Source organism: Coregonus clupeaformis, unplaced genomic scaffold, assembly GCF_020615455.1.
Source record: "Coregonus clupeaformis isolate EN_2021a unplaced genomic scaffold, ASM2061545v1 scaf0971, whole genome shotgun sequence".
NCBI lineage: Eukaryota > Metazoa > Chordata > Actinopteri > Salmoniformes > Salmonidae > Coregonus > Coregonus clupeaformis.
Window position 1 is genome coordinate 55,527 of NW_025534425.1, and position 19,474 is coordinate 75,000.

The 19,474-nt window shown below is 47.7% G+C and overlaps 1 protein-coding gene across 1 annotated transcript in view; it reads right to left on the bottom strand.

The window, feature by feature from the left end:
- Positions 1-1,789: 1,789 nt before the first annotated feature.
- LOC121578461 (alpha-actinin-2) overlaps positions 1,790-19,474 on the bottom strand; it is a 52,933-nt gene continuing 35,248 nt past the window's right edge. The window contains exons 11-21 of the mRNA XM_045217224.1: positions 18,780-18,927; positions 17,638-17,788; positions 12,018-12,126; positions 11,385-11,525; positions 9,894-10,076; positions 9,290-9,424; positions 8,464-8,643; positions 8,042-8,188; positions 4,331-4,396; positions 2,424-2,582; positions 1,790-2,091 (exon numbers count right to left, since the gene is read on the bottom strand). Of these exons, the coding sequence (XP_045073159.1) occupies positions 1,933-2,091; positions 2,424-2,582; positions 4,331-4,396; positions 8,042-8,188; positions 8,464-8,643; positions 9,290-9,424; positions 9,894-10,076; positions 11,385-11,525; positions 12,018-12,126; positions 17,638-17,788; positions 18,780-18,927 (1,578 nt within the window). The 3' untranslated portion in view covers positions 1,790-1,932. The remainder of the gene's footprint in view (positions 2,092-2,423; positions 2,583-4,330; positions 4,397-8,041; positions 8,189-8,463; positions 8,644-9,289; positions 9,425-9,893; positions 10,077-11,384; positions 11,526-12,017; positions 12,127-17,637; positions 17,789-18,779; positions 18,928-19,474) is intronic.

Below are 19,474 nucleotides of genomic sequence, written 5' to 3' on the forward strand. Positions count from 1 at the left end.
AAGGGAAAGTGGGTTTGACACAGATACCAAGCCTGTATTTATAACGCGTTTAAAATCATGTCTGGAAATGTATAGACTTCCATTGATGTTATTTTCTTACATAACTTGCAAAGAATCACAAAGCCTAGAAAATAAAGTCTGAGGGAAAAAAACATGTCCTAAAAGAAACAAAAACTCCATATGCATGTATTGTGGCCTAATCAACAGGTAGGCTATTCAGAACGTTCAGCAAAACAGAATAAAAACCACATCAACGTTTTAATTACTGAGTTTATTTTCTGCTTGTTTGTCTCACACTAGTATTGCTTCAACTTCAGACTCATGGCACCTCCACCCCCAGCGGCTGAGGGGACTAAGATTGTAGTTTTACCCAGACAAACAGTTTGTTCTTTTACAGTTACATTATTGTATGTTTCTGGCATCAACACGGCCTAGTTTACTGTCATATCATGAGGCTCTGGGGTGAAGTTTTCCCTAGGTACAGACCTTGGATCAGCTTCCCCTCCCCCAAGCGGAACCCTAAACATTAGTGGGGATAATGCTAGACTGACTCAAGATCACTCTACTCTAATCATGAAAGCCAACTTTTCACTCATTTTGACAATAAACAGAACTGCAGTTCTGGCATACTGGTAGCCTGGGTGAAGGATAATGTAGCCTGGGTGAATGATAATGTAGCCTGGGTGAATTATAATGTTGCCTGGGTGAATTATAATGTTGCCTGGGTGAATTGTAATGTAGCCTGGGTGAATGATAATGTAGACTGGGTGAATGATCATGTAGATTGGGTGAATGATAATGTAGCCTGGGTGAAATTAATTATAATGTAGCCTGGGTGAATGATAATGTAGACTGGGTGAATGATCATGTAGCCTGGGTGAATGATAATGTAGCCTGGGTGAATTATAATGTAGACTGGGTGAATGATAATGTAGCCTGGGTGAAATGAAGTATAATGTAGCCTTTGTGAATGATAATGTAGCCTGGGTGAATTATAATGTAGCCTGGGCGAATGATAATGTAGACTGGGTGAATGATAATGTAACCTGGGCGAATGATAATGTAGCCTGGGTGAATTATAATGTAGCCTGGGTGAATGATAATGTAGCCTGGGTGAATGATCATGTAGACTGGGTGAATGATAATGTAGACTGGGTTAATTATAATGTAGCCTGGGTGAATGATCATGTAGCCTGGGTGAATGATCATGTAGACTGGGTGAATGATCATGTAGCCTGGGTGAATGATAATGTAGCCTGGGTGAATGATAATGTAGCCTGGGTGAATGATAATATAGCCTGGGTGAATGATAATGTAGCCTGGGTGAATGATAATGTAGCCTGGGTGCCAGTCTGTTTATGCTCTCTTGCCAACTCCTTATGGAACTGTCTTGCCAGACATTGGATTGACAATGTAGTAGGCCAGAGCCCAAACAGATCTGGGACCAGGCTGTTAACATACTGGGTCCTTTTTCCATTCATTTTAGGCTCTGAACAGGGGAGGCAAAAACATCCCCTGTTTTTTTATGTAATAATTTAGAACAGTGCAAGCACTCATACAATACAAGCTTCTCATAAATTCATATCTTTAGTTCTCCACAGGTGACTAGTAAATAACTCAGTAGCGCTTCTTATGTGTAAGTTCCTCTTATGTGTAAATTATTTTTATGCGAATTACATGTAATTTCACATTTATTGCATCATCATTTTTAAAATCTAGTGAATGAATCCTGCTCAGTCCTTTGAAATAAATATTTCTCCCTACTCTTTAGAAATGACACTCATGAAACTGCTTTAAAATGCTTTTGTATTTCTCAAACATTTAAATTCCTTTAGTACCGGTCAAAAATATGTATCTGTTTAGATGTAAATGTGTGGGGACAAAGTGGGAGCGACTGATAACAGGTCAGGGTGCAGTTCCGGGGTTGTGACGCTAGAGGTCGCTCTCCCCATAGAGGGCAGTGGAGAAGGCACTGTAGTCCAGGGCCCCTGGGACCCCATCAGGCCCATTGTAGAGGGGCATCCTGGCGATACAGTATTCTGCCTGCTCTGGGGGCAGCTCTCTACGCAGCTCCTCCAGCAGGATGAAGGGCTATGGAAAGGATACAACAGAGAGACATTAGTGACCACATTTGAGATGACATTGTAAAATAAACTTTAAATACCATTGTGACATGACTTGACTAGATAAAGACAGACAGAGAGAGAGAGAGAGAGAGAGAGAGAGAGAGAGATAAAGAGAAAGAGAGAGAGAGAGAGAGAGAAAGAGAAAGAGAGAGAGAGAGAGAAAGAGAGAGAGAGAGAGAGAAAGAGAGAGAGAGAGAAAGAGAAAGCATGCGAGAAAGTAAGCGTGCGCGAGACAGATAAAACAAAGAGTGAGAGAGAAAGCAAGTGAATGAGACAGAGAGAACCACCACTCCCCACCTTATCAGCAGCCAGGATCTTGAAGGAGGCCAGGACCTGCTCTGAGGTGTCTGAGTCGGACGTCTCTCTAGTCATGAAGTCAACGAAGGACTGGAAGGTCACCTTGTTGGACCCGTTGGGATCCACTAGAGACATGATGCGGGCAAACTCAGACTCTCCCTACAAATCACAGAGCATAGTATAATCAGGCTACTTTATTACAACAGCCACATTGATTTAGCCAGGTCCCAGATCTGTTGTTGCTGTCTTGCCAATTCCTATGGTCATTGTCAGGTGACGTAACAAACAGATCTGGAACCAGGCTAACATTGAGTCAATCAGGTTGTGATTAACAGACAGATGAGATAGCTGTGCTAGTCATGTCCAACCTGGTGAAGGGTTATGTTTGATACATTACTCATGTCCAACCCTGTTAAGGGTTATGTTTGATACATTACTCATGTCCAACCCTGTTAAGGGTTATGTTTGATTAGCAGGTCAGAGTAGGGATCAGCAATGGCCTGTCTGTGTCCCAAATGGCACCCTAGTCCCTTTACAGTGCACTAGTGTTGACCAAGGGCCCTATGTGCTCTGGTCAACAGAGTGCACTAGTGTTGACCAAGGGCCTGTGTGCTCTGGTCAACAGAGTAGGTCAGTGTACGGGCAATAGGGTGTTGTCTGTGCACTGCAGAGAGAGACCAGTGAATGTTCCAAGAGCGCTTCCATATTAAACGTAACAGGACAAAGGCCTTGTGACCAACCTAAAAAGAATACACCTTCATTTACATCCCTGGCATACATCATGGGATTCCCTATGTGTGGTGTGGTGTCATTGTGATGGCTTGGGGAACAGAGAGAGAGAGAGACATGGTGTTGTATCATTATCTACAGTATTACATTTACATTTACGTCATTTAGCAGACGCTCTTATCCAGAGCGACTTACAAATAGGTGCATTCACCTTATAGCCAGTGGGATAACCACTTTACGTTTTTTATTTTATTTTTTATATATATTTATTTATTTATTTTTAGTTTTTTAGTTTTGGGGTTGGGGTTTGGGTTGGGGTAAGGGGGGGGGTAGAAGGATTACTTTATCCTATCCCAGGTATTCCTTAAAGAGGTGGGGTTTCAAGTGTCTCCGGAAGGTGGTGAGTGACTCCGCTGTCCTGGCGTCGTGAGGGAGCTTGTTCCACCATTGGGGTGCCAGAGCAGCGAACAGTTTTGACTGGGCTGAGCGGGAACTATGCTTCCGCAGAGGAAGGGGAGCCAGCAGGCCAGAGGTGGATGAACGCAATGCCCTCATTTGGGTGTAGGGACTGATCAGAGCCTGAAGGTACGGAGGTGCCGTTCCCCTCACAGCTCCGTAGGCAAGCACCATGGTCTTGTAGCAGTATAAGTGACTGGGGGTGATTCTGCCATTATTAATAAGAGCCTGTATTGTCTCATGATAAGAGGGCATGAATGACAGCTGTTCTCTCTAGTGGCTGCATCACAAATGGCAGCCTATCCCCTATGTAGTGCACTACTTTTTAACAGAGCCCTATGGTCCCTATGGTCCCCATGAGCTCTATGAGCCCTGATCAGAGGTGGTAAATAGGGAGTGGTTTGAGACAGAGCAGCCACTGAGTGACCCTGGAAGATAAAGACCACATCACCAATAGTCAGCATATCTGGGGGCATTTTGGACCATGATCAACAGTTTCACAATGATTCCTGGCCATCATTGTGAAAAGCTAATATTGATAATTCTGACAAAATGTACTCACTATTAAAGATAGGTTACTTAACAGTGAGGACGTTTTGTCAGAATGATCGTGTGAGGCCTTTAGATTCTTATGACACTCTTATGACAGTCTTATGACAGTCTTATGACACTCTTATGACACTCTTATGACACTCTTATGACAGCTCATTCTATGTATTTACCAGATCGTAGCCCATGGAGATCAGACATGCTCTGAAGTCATCCGTTTCCATGCCTCCTTTCTTCTTCTGCAGGGTGGGAGAGGAGGAGGAGGATGAGGGGGAGGAGGAAGAGGAGTGGAGAGGTGGAGGAGGAGGGGGAGGAGGAGGGGGAGTGGAGAGGAGGAGGAGGAGGTAGGGAAGGGGGTGGAGAGGAGGAGGGGGAGTGGAGAGGAGAGGGGAGTGGAGAGGAGGGGGGAGTGAAGAGGTGGTGGAGGAGGAGGAGGAGGAGGAGAAGGAGAAGGAGGGAGTGTGGAGAGGAGTGGGGGAGTGGAGAGGAGGAGGGGAGTGGAGAGGAGGAGGGGAGGAGAGGAGGAGGTAGGGAAGGGGGTGGAGAGGAGGAGGGGGAGTGGAGAGGAGGAGGGGGAGTGGAGAGGAGGAGGTAGGGAAGGGGGTGGAGAGGTGGTGGAGGAGTGGAGAGGAGGAGGGAGTGTGGAGAGGAGGGGGAGTGGAGAGGAGAGGAGGAGGAGGAGGAGGGAGTGTGGAGAGGAGGGGGGAGTGGAGAGGAGGGGGAGTGTAGAGGTAGAGGTAGAGGAGAGAGAGTGGAGAGGTGGAGAAGGAGGAGAGGAGGAGGAGGTAGAGGAGGAGGGGAGGAGAGAGGGCAATGGAGAGACAGACCAAGCCACATGGCCAATGACAGGGGATGGAGGATGGGGGTACAGGGTGAGAGAGTCCAGTGTGGATATGACAAGGAGAGGTGTGGGGAGGGAGGGGGGAGAGGGGGAGAGTGGATATGACAAGGAGAGGAATAGAGGAGACAACAGACAGATAGATGGTCAGACAGACAGACAAACGGACAGGCAGACAGACAGACAGACGGACAGACAGACAGACAGACAGACAGACAGACAGACAGACAGACAGGCAGACAGACAGGCAGACAGGCAGACAGACAGACAGACAGACAGACAGACAGACAGGCAGGCAGGCAGGCAGGCAGACAGGCAGGCAGACAGACAGTGACAAGAAGCACAAGACAAAGAACAGAGAGAGAGAGAGAGAAGATCATTCATTCAGTGTCTTTGATGAGAGGAGGGCCTGTGATAACACCATGCCATTGTTTCTCTAACAGAGAGAGATATTGCCTTCAGCGATACCTACAGCAACACAATACTATACATACACATCTGGGCCTGTATTCAGGGAACCTCTCAGAGTAGGAGCGCTGATCTGGGACCAGGTCACCCCTGTCCATATGGAGTGCTGATCTGGGACCAGGTCACCCCTGTCCATATGGAGTGCTGATCTGGGACCAGGTCACCCCTGTCCATATGGAGTGCTGATCTGGGACCAGGTCACCCCTGTCCATATGGAGTGCTGATCTAGGACCAGGTCACCCCTGTCCATATGGAGTGCTGATCTGGGACCAGGTCACCCCTGTCCATATGGAGTGCTGATCTGGGACCAGGTCACCCCCTGTCCATATGGAGTGCTGATCTGGGACCAGGTCACCCCTGTCCATATGGAGTGCTGATCTAGGACCAGGTCACCCCTGTCCATATGGAGTGCTGATCTGGGACCAGGTCACCCCCTGTCCATATGGAGTGCTGATCTGGGACCAGGTCACCCCCTGTCCATATGGAGTGCTGATCTGGGACCAGGGCACCCCCTGTCCATATGGAGTGCTGATCTGGGACCAGGTCACCCCTGTCCATATGGAGTGCTGATCTGGGACCAGGTCACCCTGTCCATATGGAGTGCTGATCTGGGACCAGGTCACCCCCTGTCCATATGGAGTGCTGATCTGGGACCAGGTCACCCCTGTCCATATGGAGTGCTGATCTGGGACCAGGTCACCCCTGTCCATATGGAGTGCTGATCTGGGACCAGGTCACCCCTGTCCATATGGAGTGCTGATCTGGGACCAGGTCACCCCTGTCCATATGGAGTGCTGATCTGGGACCAGGTCACCCCTGTCCATATGGAGTGCTGATCTGGGACCAGGTCACCCCCTGTCCATATGGAGTGCTGATCTGGGACCAGGTCACCCCTGTCCATATGGAGTGCTGATCTGGGACCAGGTCACCCCTGTCCATATGGAGTGCTGAATGAATACATACCCTGAATATATTATAATATTGTAAAGTGGAGAGCTGAGCTGTCTAGAGAGAAGCCCCTTGAGATCAATATACACCAAACATTAACCTCCTACAGAGAACAAGTCACTTTACTATTATTATAACTAGTGCTGAATGGTGGTGTTACTGCTTGTGTTAGCGCAGTTAGCACACAACATGTGACTGCTGCCATGCCAGGGGGAGGAGTCAGGGTTTAGTAACAGGTGCACATGGTTTGGTCAGTACCTGGTTGTTATGTCTCACTCAGGCTGACCAGGCAAGCTTTGAACTCTTCACAGGGCAGTCTGCCAGACCTGTCCTGCAGGCAGCCACACAGCCAACACATTTACATTTTAGTCATTTAGCAGACGACGTTTATCCAGAGCGATTTACAGGGAGCAATTAGGGTTAAGTGCCTCGCTCAAGGGCACATCGACAGATTTTTCACCTAGTCGGCTCGGGGATTAGAACCAGAGACCTTTCGGTTACTGGCACAACGCTCTTAACCACTAAGCTACCTGCGCGCACACACACACACACACACACACACACACACACACACACACACACACACACACACACACACACACACACACACACACACACACACACACACACACACACACACACACACACACACACACACACACACACACACACACACACACACGATCCATGGTGTCAGTAAACGTGAGCTAATTAGCTGAACGTCATTAGCATGGATTGTGTTTTGATCTGTAACGTCCCGTAATATTACAAACATTTGACAAAATACTAAGAAGTGAGTTACAAACCAAAAGCGGTCAAGGCCTTGAGTTAGATAAGTCACATTCCTGGACTTAGATACAATAAATATAAATGTCATCGCCACACAGGAAAAGGACAGAGACACTTAAGACACAGAGGGATACACAACCCTGTCGAAGTGGGTTAGGGTCAGGGACACTGGAAAGACACAGAGAGACACAGAGGGACACAGTACCCTGTCGAAGTGGGTTAGGGTCAGGGACACTGGAAAGACACAGAGAGGCACAGAGGGATACACAACCCTGTCGAAGTGGGTTAGGGTCAGGGACACTGGAAAGACACAGAGAGGCACAGAGGGATACACAACCCTGTCGAAGTGGGTTAGGGTCAGGGACACTGGAAAGACACAGAGAGACACAGAGGGACACAGTACCCTGTCGAAGTGGGTTAGGGTCAGGGACACTGGAAAGACACAGAGGGACACAGCAGGTTAAGGTTAGAGGAAAGACACAGAGAGACACAGTACCCTGTCGAAGTGGGTTAGGGTCAGGGACACTGGAAAGACACAGAGGGACACAGCAGGTTAAGGTTAGAGGAAAGACACAGAGGGACACAGAGGGACACAGTACCCTGTCGAAGTGGGTTAGGGTCAGGGACACTGGAAAGACACAGAGAGACACAGCAGGTTAAGGTTAGAGGAAAGACACAGAGGGACACAGCACCCTGTCGAAGTGGGTTAGGGTCAGGGACACTGGAAAGACACAGAGAGACACAGTACCCTGTCGAAGTGGGTTAGGGTCAGGGACACTGGAAAGACACAGAGGGACACAGCAGGTTAAGGTTAGAGGAAAGACACAGAGAGACACAGTACCCTGTCGAAGTGAGTGAAAGACTGGCGGAACTCGTTCATCTGTTGCTGGCTGATGCCCTTAGCGTCCCGCGTCAGAATCTGGGTCTCGATCTCATTGATGGTTCTAGCGATGGTGGTCAACAGCTGCTCCCAACCCACACGGATATGCTGCAGAGAGACAGCGAGAGAGAGAGAGAGAGAGAGAGAGAGAGGAGGCTGAAGGCCAAGTCACAGGGTGGGGTCTGAACCCCCGTCTACCGGTCACGAGGCCGAAAGCCAAGTCACAGGGTGGGATCTGAACCCCGGTTTTCCCGCGTGGAAAAATACCAGCTTAACCATTAGGCCAAGAGGAGTGAGGCAACGGTATCATAAAACAGATCCCAACATTGTATTTGTGAGAATGATCTCTGAACTGTTCAAGCCCCATATAATAGGCCACGTACCTCCATGGTGTAGTTGGAGTGCTTGTTGTCGAAGATGAGGAACTCTTGGATGTGTTGGTGGTCTCCCTCTAGCTTGTCGATGTTGCACTTGTAGTTGATGATGACCTGTTCGAACTGCTTCAGCTGGCTCATCTGGTCCTCCAGAGAACCTCCGATGTCAACGGAACTACGACCGATCTCCTGGTTGGAGAGAGGAGAAAGAAAAGGTGATCATCACCATCGGATGCGTCCCAAATTGCACTATATTTTATATATATAGTGCACACTGCCTTTGCCCAGGGTCCACAGGGATCTGGTCTAAAGTAGTGCACTATATATGGGGATAGGGAGCCATTTGGGACGTAGCCATTGTGTTTCTGTTCAGAACATCCCCTGAGCTGCAGGGCACTGTTTAGCATCTGTTAAAAACAGGATGGTTGCTTAGTTGGTTGGTTGGTGGGTTTTCAATATGCAGCTTGGGCCCTAGGTGCTATGGTTCGGTTCGGGTCAATTCCATTGCAATTACCTCCATTCAGGAAGTCAACTGAAATTCCAAATTCCAATATTTACTTCCTGAACGGACTGAATTGAAATGGAATTGATCCTCTCAACCCTAGAAGGTACAGATCCCTACAGGTGTACAGCACAGGAGGCAGGTGAGGGGAGGACACCTCGTAATAATGGCTGGAATGGAGTGAATGGAATAGAACCCATGTGTTTGATTCCATTCATTTCGTTCTAGCCGCTACGGTGAGCCCGTCCTCCCCAATTAAGGTGCCACCAGCCGCCTGTTGTACAGATGCCAGGTGACCAAAGGTCAGGACAGGTAGGTAGGTATCTGTCTCACCTCCATCCGGGTCTGGATCCACGGTCCGATGATGTTGGCCTGGGCAGCAAACTGTCGTCTGAGACGCTCGTTGGCATGCTGTCTAGCTAGCTCCTCTTGGAGAACACCGTTTCTCTGGGGAACCAGCTTCTTCACCTGATCGACCAGCACAGGAAGGGTTAACACTACAGAATCTGGTTCACACTGTGGGACGGTTTCCCCAACACAGAATATTAATTTGAGTGCTTTTTTTAGTCTTAGGACTGGGCTTAATCTGTGTCTGGGAAACTGGTTATGTCTATAGTTAACACAGGGTTTTTCAATCCCACTGGGCCCCGGGCTTTTGTTCTAAGCCAAGCACATACACCCCTGATTGAACTAATCAGCGAATCATCAAGCCATTGATTAGTGAATCGGGTGTATTAGCACTGTGCTGTAATGAAAGCCTGCTGCACACCCTGAGGGGGTCTCCAGGATCGAGATTGAAGAGCTTTAACACAAAGATTCACAGTACAACGCACACAAAAAACAGACATTGTCTGCGTCCCAAAAAGGCTCTGGTCAAAAGCAGTGCGCTATATAAGGAATCGGGTGCCATTTGGGACCTTGAGATGCTAGTAGCTACCTTGTCCCATTTCAGTCCTATCTCTGCTGGTGTGATGTCACTGTAGGGGTTGGTGAGGTCAGGAGAGATGCCGTAGCTCTGGGCGATCTTCTGTACCTCCATGTAGATGCTCAGAATGGCCTGTCTCTCACAGTCAGCCTCTGGGAGGGTGGCCTTGAACTGGTCATGGGCTGAGATCAGGCTCTGGGGAGCGAGGTGGAGAGGAGACAGAGTTACGGGGGGGGGAACCGCGTTGTCATCCGTCATTCTGACATGACATGTCTTTAAATAAATACAGTGTAGACAATCGTGCTGACTCATGGAAGGAACACAGCACCATGGAGCTATCTGATATGAGACAATGGAAGGAACACAGCACCATGGAGCTATCTGATATGAGACAATGGAAGGAACACAGCACCATGCAAACGAGAGAGAGAGAGAGAGAGAGAGAGAGAGAGAGAGAGAGAGAGAGAGAGAGAGGAGAGAGGAGGAGAGAGAGAGAGAGAGAGAGAGAGAGAGAGAGAGAGAGAGAGACAGAGAGAGAGAGAGAGAGAGATCCGTCTCACCTGGATGTCATCCACAGTGTGAACTATGCATATGTATTTACCTGGATGTCATCCACAGTGTGAACTATGAACATGTCTTTACCTGGATGTCATCCACAGTGTGAACTATGAACATGTCTTTACCTGGATGTCATCCACAGTGTGAACTATGAACATGTCTTTACCTGGATGTCATCCACAGTGTGAACTATGAACATGTCTTTACCTGGGTGTCATCCACAGTGTGAACTATGAACATGTCTTTACCTGGATGTCATCCACAGTGTGAACTATGAACATGTCTTTACCTGGATGTCATCCACAGTGTGAACTATGAACATGTCATTACCTGGATGTCATCCACAGTGTGAACTATGAACATGTCTTTACCTGGATGTCATCCACAGTGTGAACTATGAACATGTCTTTACCTGGATGTCATCCACAGTGTGAACTATGAACATGTCTTTACCTGGGTGTCATCCACAGTGTGAACTATGAACATGTCTTTACCTGGATGTCATCCACAGTGTGAACTATGAACATGTCTTTACCTGGATGTCATCCACAGTGTGAACTATGAACATGTCTTTACCTGGATGTCATCCACAGTGTGAACTATGAACATGTCTTTACCTGGATGTCATCCATAGTGTGAACTATGAACATGTCTTTACCTGGATGTAATGCACAGTGTGAACTATGAACATGTCTTTACCTGGGTGTCATCCACAGTGTGAACTATGAACATGTCTTTACCTGGGTGTCATCCACAGTGTGAACTATGAACATGTCTTTACCTGGATGTCATCCATAGTGTGAACTATGAACATGTCTTTACCTGGATGTTATGCACAGTGTGAACTATGAACATGTCTTTACCTGGGTGTCATCCACAGTGTGAACTATGAATATGTATTTACCTGGATGTCATCCACAGTGTGAACTATGAACATGTCTTTACCTGGATGTCATCCACAGTGTGAACTATGAACATGTCCTGCAGGTCTTCCATGGCTCCTTCCATCCAGTTGTTAAAGGGAGCTGACCTCTTAGAGAACTCCAGGAACAGCTGGTCAATAGTCTCCAGTAGCTTCTCCGTCCTCTGAGAGACACCAAGGTAGGGAAATGGGATTCCATTAATGCCAAATGATCAGTTAATATGATGAATATATCATGACCAAGTGGTTTTGAACTACTCTTAAACACTGTTTATTGTTGATTTGTGACATGAAACCTGGTCATTCAGAACAGTGAGTAATGAGTTGTGATTTCTGTGTTGATCATCTGAGTGCATATTTGGTCAGCAGATTAGAACCAGACTAGAACCAGATTAGAACCAGATTAGAACCAGATTAGGCCCTCTGACCCTTTGCTTCATCCTCACACATTCACAGGAGCAGGAGATCACTACTGGTGATTACAGCTTGTGGGGTGAGACCTGGGCATCCTCACCCCATTAGCCTTCACCAGAGGACCTCTGACTCCCCCATTAGCCTTCACCAGAGGGCCTCTGTCTCCCCTACACTAGCCCCCACCAGAGGGCCTCTGTCTCCTACACTAGCCCCCACCAGAAGAACCCAGCCCTATTCTGTACCTCCAGGTTCTCCCTCCTCTTCTGGGTGAGGGTCCCCAGCTGGTCCCACTGGTCACAGATGCCCTGGCAGCGCTCGTTGATGGCAGAGGCAGCATGGTAGTCCAGCTCACTGTGGACACAGAGAGAGAGAGAGAGAGAGAGGAAGGAGAGAGAGAGAGAGAGAGAGAGAGAGAGAGAGAGAGAGAGAGAGAGTGCTCTGGTCAAAAGTAGTGCGCTATATAGGGAATAGGGTGCCATTTGAAAGGCAGGCTAACAGTGTGCGTCGTTGTGACTTTGTGGAGCCATGCTTGTGAGTCAACAGTACATAGCTGTTGGATGTGTTTCATATGTAGATAACCTTTGATCTCTGACATACCGAGACAGAGTTCACATTCTGTTGGATACACCTGGAGCTACTCTCACCGGACAGTTTATTAGGTACACCCTCCCCCTCCGTCACCAAAAATGTATCGCTCCTACAGACAGTGAGTCAAGGTGGCCGTGGCTTGCTATTGTGAAGGAAAATGTTATGCTTGTACTTTTCTACTGACCCATTTGACTGGGTTCGTGCAAGTGACTGATTGATCGTGCCTGGGAGGAATCCTCACTATCAGTATAAGCAAAGTTTGACTTTGAGACCCTGGTGGTAATTTCCACGGCACTAAATAAAACAGGCATCGAGGCATTCAGTTACTGTTTGATTAAACATTAGAACGGGAAAAACAAGTGACCTGAATGGTGCGACAAACAAAAAACATCCAGTCAGCGGCAGTTCTGTGGGCGAAAAAACTACTTGGTGATGAGAGAGGTCGAAGGAGAATGGCAAGAATCGTGCAAGAATTTTGATGTTCCCGATTCCATCGCACAGGGTGTATGAGTTGATATACACAACAATGCAAGATTCAAGACTTCGTGCTTTTGAACAAAAATTATTGTACAGAATTCTTGCCACCAACAACATGTTGAATATTTGGGGCATACCATCATCGCTGCTCTGCAGACCATTTGTTCTGGTGTTGCCCTCAGGTAGCCTGCTTCTGGTCTCAGGTTCAGGAATGGCTCAAAAAGCATAACATTCATCAAAAATCGACCCTAGAAATAGCATTGTTGGGAGTTCTGGAGAGACCTGGTCAGTCAGTTACTAATATACTAATACTTTTAGTAAAAGTATTTCTCTTCAACTCGCAATCTGTGGATTCTATTCGATTAGATAGATTAAAATTGTATGTTAAACATCACAGCATAGTTGAAAGAGATATGGTGTGTCGTGACGTGACTCTCATTATTGTGGTGACTATTATTTGTCGAATAATTACTAGATTAAATTAATCATGTAACAATTAACTCATTAGGAATTTGGGGCACCAGGGGAAAAGTTGTTTAACGAGTTACCGTTTCCTGAATTAACTCTAAAGACATCTAGATATCTCTTATCGTTTAACATTTATTAATAATGTACCTCATATCAGTTTCATTCTGAAAGTCGTAGACTCTTTAATATTTAACGTCATTTAGCAGACACTCTTATCCAGAGCGACTTACAGTTAGTGCACACATTATTTATTTGTATTTATACTGACCCCCCGTGGGAAACTAACCCACAACCCTGGCGTTGCAAACGCCATGCTTTACCAACTGAGCTATCTCCCTGCCGGCCATTCCCTCCCCTATCCTGGACCAATTGTGCGCCGCCCCATTGGTCTCCCGGTTGCGGCCGGCTACAGCAAAGCCTGGATTCGAACCAGGATCTCTAGTGGCACAGCTAGCACTGCGATGCAGCGCCTTAGACCACTGCGCCACTCGGGAGTGTCATTACGTCCTTTAGCAGACGCTCTTATCCAGAGTGACTTACAAATTGGTGCATTCACCTTATGATAGCCAGTGGGATAACCACTTTACAATATTTATTTTTATATTTTTATTTATTTAAAAAAAATATTTGTTATATTTTTTATATTTCAAATTTTAAATAGTAATTTTTTTTTTTCGAGTATGTTTTTAATTTTCATTTGTTTCATATATATATTGTTGTTTTATTTTTATTTTAGTTGTTTATTTATAATTATATGTGTTTTTTTTGTTTGTTTTTGTTGTTGTTTTTTTAGAAATTATTATTATTATTATTTTATTATTGTATTATTATTTATTTATTTATTTAATATTTTTATGGGGGTGGGGGGTGTAGAAGGATTACTTTTATACTATCCCAGGTATTCCTTAAAGAGGTGGGGTTTCAAGTGTCTCCGGAAGGGGGTCAGTGACTCCGCTGTCCTGGCCGGTACTAAATGGGTGTACCAATAAACTGTCTGGGGCGTGTATATAACTAATAGTGACCTCAGCCATTTCCACTACGCTAGGAAATCTCCCAGTTTGTTTGAAATTCACAGTAACAAAGTCCAATTGCCAACATGACTTAGAATCAGCCGTTGACGCTACAGTATCCTCCTACCAATGTCTGTAGCTCCCATCCTTCCCTCCGCTCGTAAAACTAAACGTCCCAGACATCAGAGAAAGTGTAAAGAGGTGCGATAGTGATAATATCTCTCTCTTTGCTAGTTGTGCTTCCACTGCTTAGCGTCACAGTGCTGTACATCCAGCTGGACCACACACACACACACACACACACACACACACACACACACACACACACACACACACACACACACACACACACACACACAGACACACAGACACACACACACACACACACACACACACACACACACAGACACACAGACACACACACACACACACACACAGACACAGACACAGACACACACACACACACACACAGACACACACACACACAGACACACACACACACACACACACACACAGACACACACAGACACACACACACACACACACACACACACACACACACACACAGACACACACACACACACACACACACACACAGACACACAGACACACACACACACACACACACACAGACACACACACACAGAGAGAGATTAGCAGAACAGATTTCTCCAGGGTGTTGTGTCTCTAACAGACACACCAGAATAGATCGGTAGAGATGTGAACCCTTAAACAAACGATACACTACCATTCTTCTATTTCCTGACTCTCTGATCCCCCCCTCTAGACGTATCCCAGAGATACCTGGGTCGTTGTTCAATAGGGAATGCAACGGAAAACGTTCTTAAACATTTTGCAACAGAAAACGAAAAAATGAACTTTTCTCATTGGTGAGGTCAAAGTAGTTTATTCAGTTTGGTGCCTAATGAACATGACCCAGGAACATTGCAGGGGGCTGAGAGAGAACCTGAAGGTGACCAGTCCCATTGTGTTCCCGGGCCCAGACCCTCCCAGGCAGGAAGTGGATATAGGTGGTGGGGAACAGAGCCAAACTCCTGTGGCCAACAGACCTCACTAGGGGGACAACTGGGAGTGTGTCTGTCTGTGTGTGTGTGTGTGTGTGTGTGTGTGTGTGTGTGTGTGTGTGTGTGTGTGTGTCTGTGTGTGTGTCTGTGTGTGTCTGTGTGTGTGTCTGTGTGTGTGTCTGTGTGTGTGTGTGTGTGTCTGTGTGTGTGTGTGTGTGTGTGTGTGTGTCTGTGTGTGTGTCTGTGTGTGTGTGTCTGTGTGTGTGTGTGTGTGTGTGTGTGTGTGTGTGTGTGTGTGTGTGTGTGTGTGTGTGTGTGTGTGTCAGTTCACTGCCATGTATCTGAGTCATGGGGGTCATAGACATTTATCTTATTTGGTGTCTAACAGCCAATGGGATCACAGCATTTAAGAAGGTGAAAGGTCATCCCTTAGTTAGTACTGCAGAAGGACTAACAGTGTTATCTCAGTCAATATTAACCTCTGTTGGGAATCTCCCCTCAGACAGGCTTGCAACACAGCCTGTGGAAAATTCAGTCCACGTTTGTACAAATTTACAAACAGAATTCAGGAAAGTAGGACTTTAGATGTCATTACTGATTCCTGACGACGTGTATTTAAAGGGACACTTCACATTTAGCATTTTACATGATTTTAGTAAAAGTGATGCCTTGTGTAATGATGTGTTTTTTTGAAAGAACCAAGATGAACACAAATAGTGTCAGTGGAAAGAACAAACACAGCCTACAGGTGGTGACAGGAGGTTGCTCTGGTCTGACATCAGAGTCCTTCAACTGTGACACGTGAAGAACACAGGTTGGCCCGCGTTCTAGAACAGGGGCTGTCCAATAATGGCAGGGGGAATATATATATATACAGGCTGGCAGGGCAGGGGACTGGGGAGAGAGGTGAATATATACAGGGGACTGGGGAGAGAGAGAGAGAGAGAGAGAGAGAGAGAGAGAGAGAGAGAGAGAGAGAGAGAGAGAGAGAGAGAGACAGAGAGACAGGAGAGAGAGAGAGAGAGAGAGAGAGAGAGACAGAGAGAGAGAGAGAGAGAGAGAGAGAGACAGAGAGAGAGAGAGAGAGAGAGAGAGAGAGAGAGAGAGAGAGAGAGAGAGAGAGAGAGAGAGAGAGAGGTGAATATATACAGGAGACTGGGGAGAGGTGAGGAGGATCACCCCATCATAACTCTATCTGCCAACTACGCACACACACAATGGTGGACACGGGCACACACACACGGACAAATACACACACACACACACACACACACACACACACACACACACACACACACACACACACACACACACACACACACACACACACACACACAGGCAGGCAGGCAGGACAATCAGTGCTGGTGCAGAGGGAAACTGGCAGGTGCTGTTCAGTGTCATTCAAACCCAAATTTAGAACAATGGACTGTTCTCAATGCAAAGACACACTGACCTCTGGACTGGTTGGTGGTGCTTTTAACTTTACAAGAGTTTACACGAGGGGCAAATGTTTCCTTTAGGGTGGTTGAACTTTGGCAGCAACAGTGAGGATTCTGTGTCTGCCAGTAGGTTACAGTCTGTCAGTGGCCTTGCCCAGACTGCCTTCAGCCACTAGATGGAGTCCATACAGCACAACAGAAGTCCAGACAAGCGGAGCAGAGAATCAGCCTCCTACTGACTGCCTGCTCAGAACTGACAACCACAACAGCAATACCTGTCAATCTACATAACATTAGCCTGGGCCGGTTGTGTGCTGACTGTGGGCCAGCTGTAGGCCCGGGTTTGTGGGGTGACTGTGGACCGATTGTGGGCTAGGTGTGGGCTGACTGTAGGGTGACTGTGGACCGATTGTGGGCTAGGTGTGGGCTGACTGTGGGGTGACTGTGGACCGATTGTGGGCTAGGTGTGGGCTGACTGTGGGGTGACTGTGGACCGATTGTGGGCTAGGTGTGGGCTGACTGTGGGGTGACTGTGGACCGATTGTGGGCTAGGTGTGGGCTGACTGTGGGGTGACTGTGGACCGATTGTGGGCTAGGTGTGGGCTGACTGTGGGGTGACTGTGGACCGATTGTGGGCTAGGTGTGGGCTGACTGTGGGGTGACTGTGGACCGATTGTGGGCTTGGTGTGGGCTGACTGTGAACCGATTGTGGGCTAGGTGTGGGCTGACTGGGAAAATGTGGGGCAGGGACTAGTTGAGTTCCTGTGCGATGGCAGCGATCTGTTCCAGTCTGTCCTGGTGAGCGGCCAGGTCACTCTCAACCCCCCCACCCCCCCACTCCCTCCCCCCCCTTACTTTAACTCCTGTGCGATGGCAGCGATCTGTTCCACTCTGTCCTGGTGAGCGGCCAGGTCACTCTCAAAAGCCTCATGTTTCCGGAGCAGAGCTCTCACCTCCGTCAGAGAGCAGGACTCGTAGTCCTTATGAGACAGGACACTGTCCTTACCTAGACAAACACATCATCAAAATCACTGATCACCATTAGGAATGGATCTATTTTGATAGATAATCTATGTGCATTTCTAAAGACAGATCTGCTCAATTCAGTTCAGTTTATTTTATTGTCCTTATTCAGGAAATGGTCTCCCATCTTGAGCACAGGACATCTCAGGATGGTACTGCTGGAGCGATGTTCATGTACAGAATATTGGACTAATTCAATACATTTAAATTTTAGTCATTTAGCAGACGCTCTTATCCAGAGCAGTTAGTGAGTGCATACATTTATTTTATAAAAAATAAATAAAAAAAATCATACTAGCCCCCCGTGGGAATCGAACCCACAACCCTACCGTTGCAAACGCCATGCTCTACCAACTGAGCTACATCCCTGCCGGCCATTCCCTCCCCTACCCTGGACGACGCCGGCCATTCCCTCCCCTACCCTGGACGACGCTGGCCATTCCCTCCCCTGCCCTGGACGACGCTGGCCATTCCCTCCCCTACCCTGGACGACGCTGGCCATTCCCTCCCCTACCCTGGACGACGCTGGCCATTCCCTCCCCTACCCTGGACGACGCTGGCCATTCCCTCCCCTACCCTGGACGACGCTGGCCATTCCCTCCCCTACCCTGGACGACGCTGGGCCATTCCCTCCCCTACCCTGGACGACGCTGGCCATTCCCTCCCCTACCCTGGACGACGCTGGGCCAATTGTGTGCCGCCCCAATAGAGAAGTGGTTCTCAAACCTCTTCTCTGTGACCTCCAGCCGACCCCCAACCGACCCCCAAACGACCCCCAACCGACCCCCAGCCGTTCCATGTATTTAACTATTCCACAGCTAGCTCACCTGATTCAACTTGTCGACTTAATCGTCAAGCCCTTCACTAGGTCAATCAGGTGAGATAGTTCAGGGAAAACAACTAAATCGTGAAAACGTCTGGAGGTCCCAAGGAGAGGTCAGAGAACCCCTGGAATAGAGAGAGAACAGACGGACCTACAGACCAGTCCTGGTGGGTGGCAGCCTTCATCTGGAACTTCTCAGCCAGGTGGTTGAGACGCTCCAGCCTCCTGGTCTCACTCATCAGCCACTCCTCATAGCCCTTCTCTGCCTGCTCCAGGCCCGTCCACGCACTGGTGATGTCCTACACACACACACACAGACACACACACACACACACACACACACACACACACACACACAGACACACACACACAGACACACACACACACACACACACACACACAGACACACACACACACACACACACACACACACACACACACACACACACACACACACACACACACACACACACACACACACACACACACACACACACACACACAGACACACACACACACACACAGGATACAGTATAACAATACAGTAAGAACCTCCTCCTAGCCGTTCTCTACCTTCTCCAGGTCTGTCCATGGCGGTGTCCTGGGAAACACAGGGGTTGGAAGATACAGGACGTGGCTATACTTCACCAGGGAACTGTCTTTTTTTGGGGTTAAAGATTACAGACATTGTAAAAAACTGTGGAGGGTAAACGTAGTCTCACAATGCCATCCTTCCAAGGGACGTTGATCACGCAGCTAATATAAACGTAGTCTCACAATGCCATCCTTCCAAGGGACGTTGATCACTCAGCTAATAATCAAGGCTAGGGTCAACTATACAGTGCA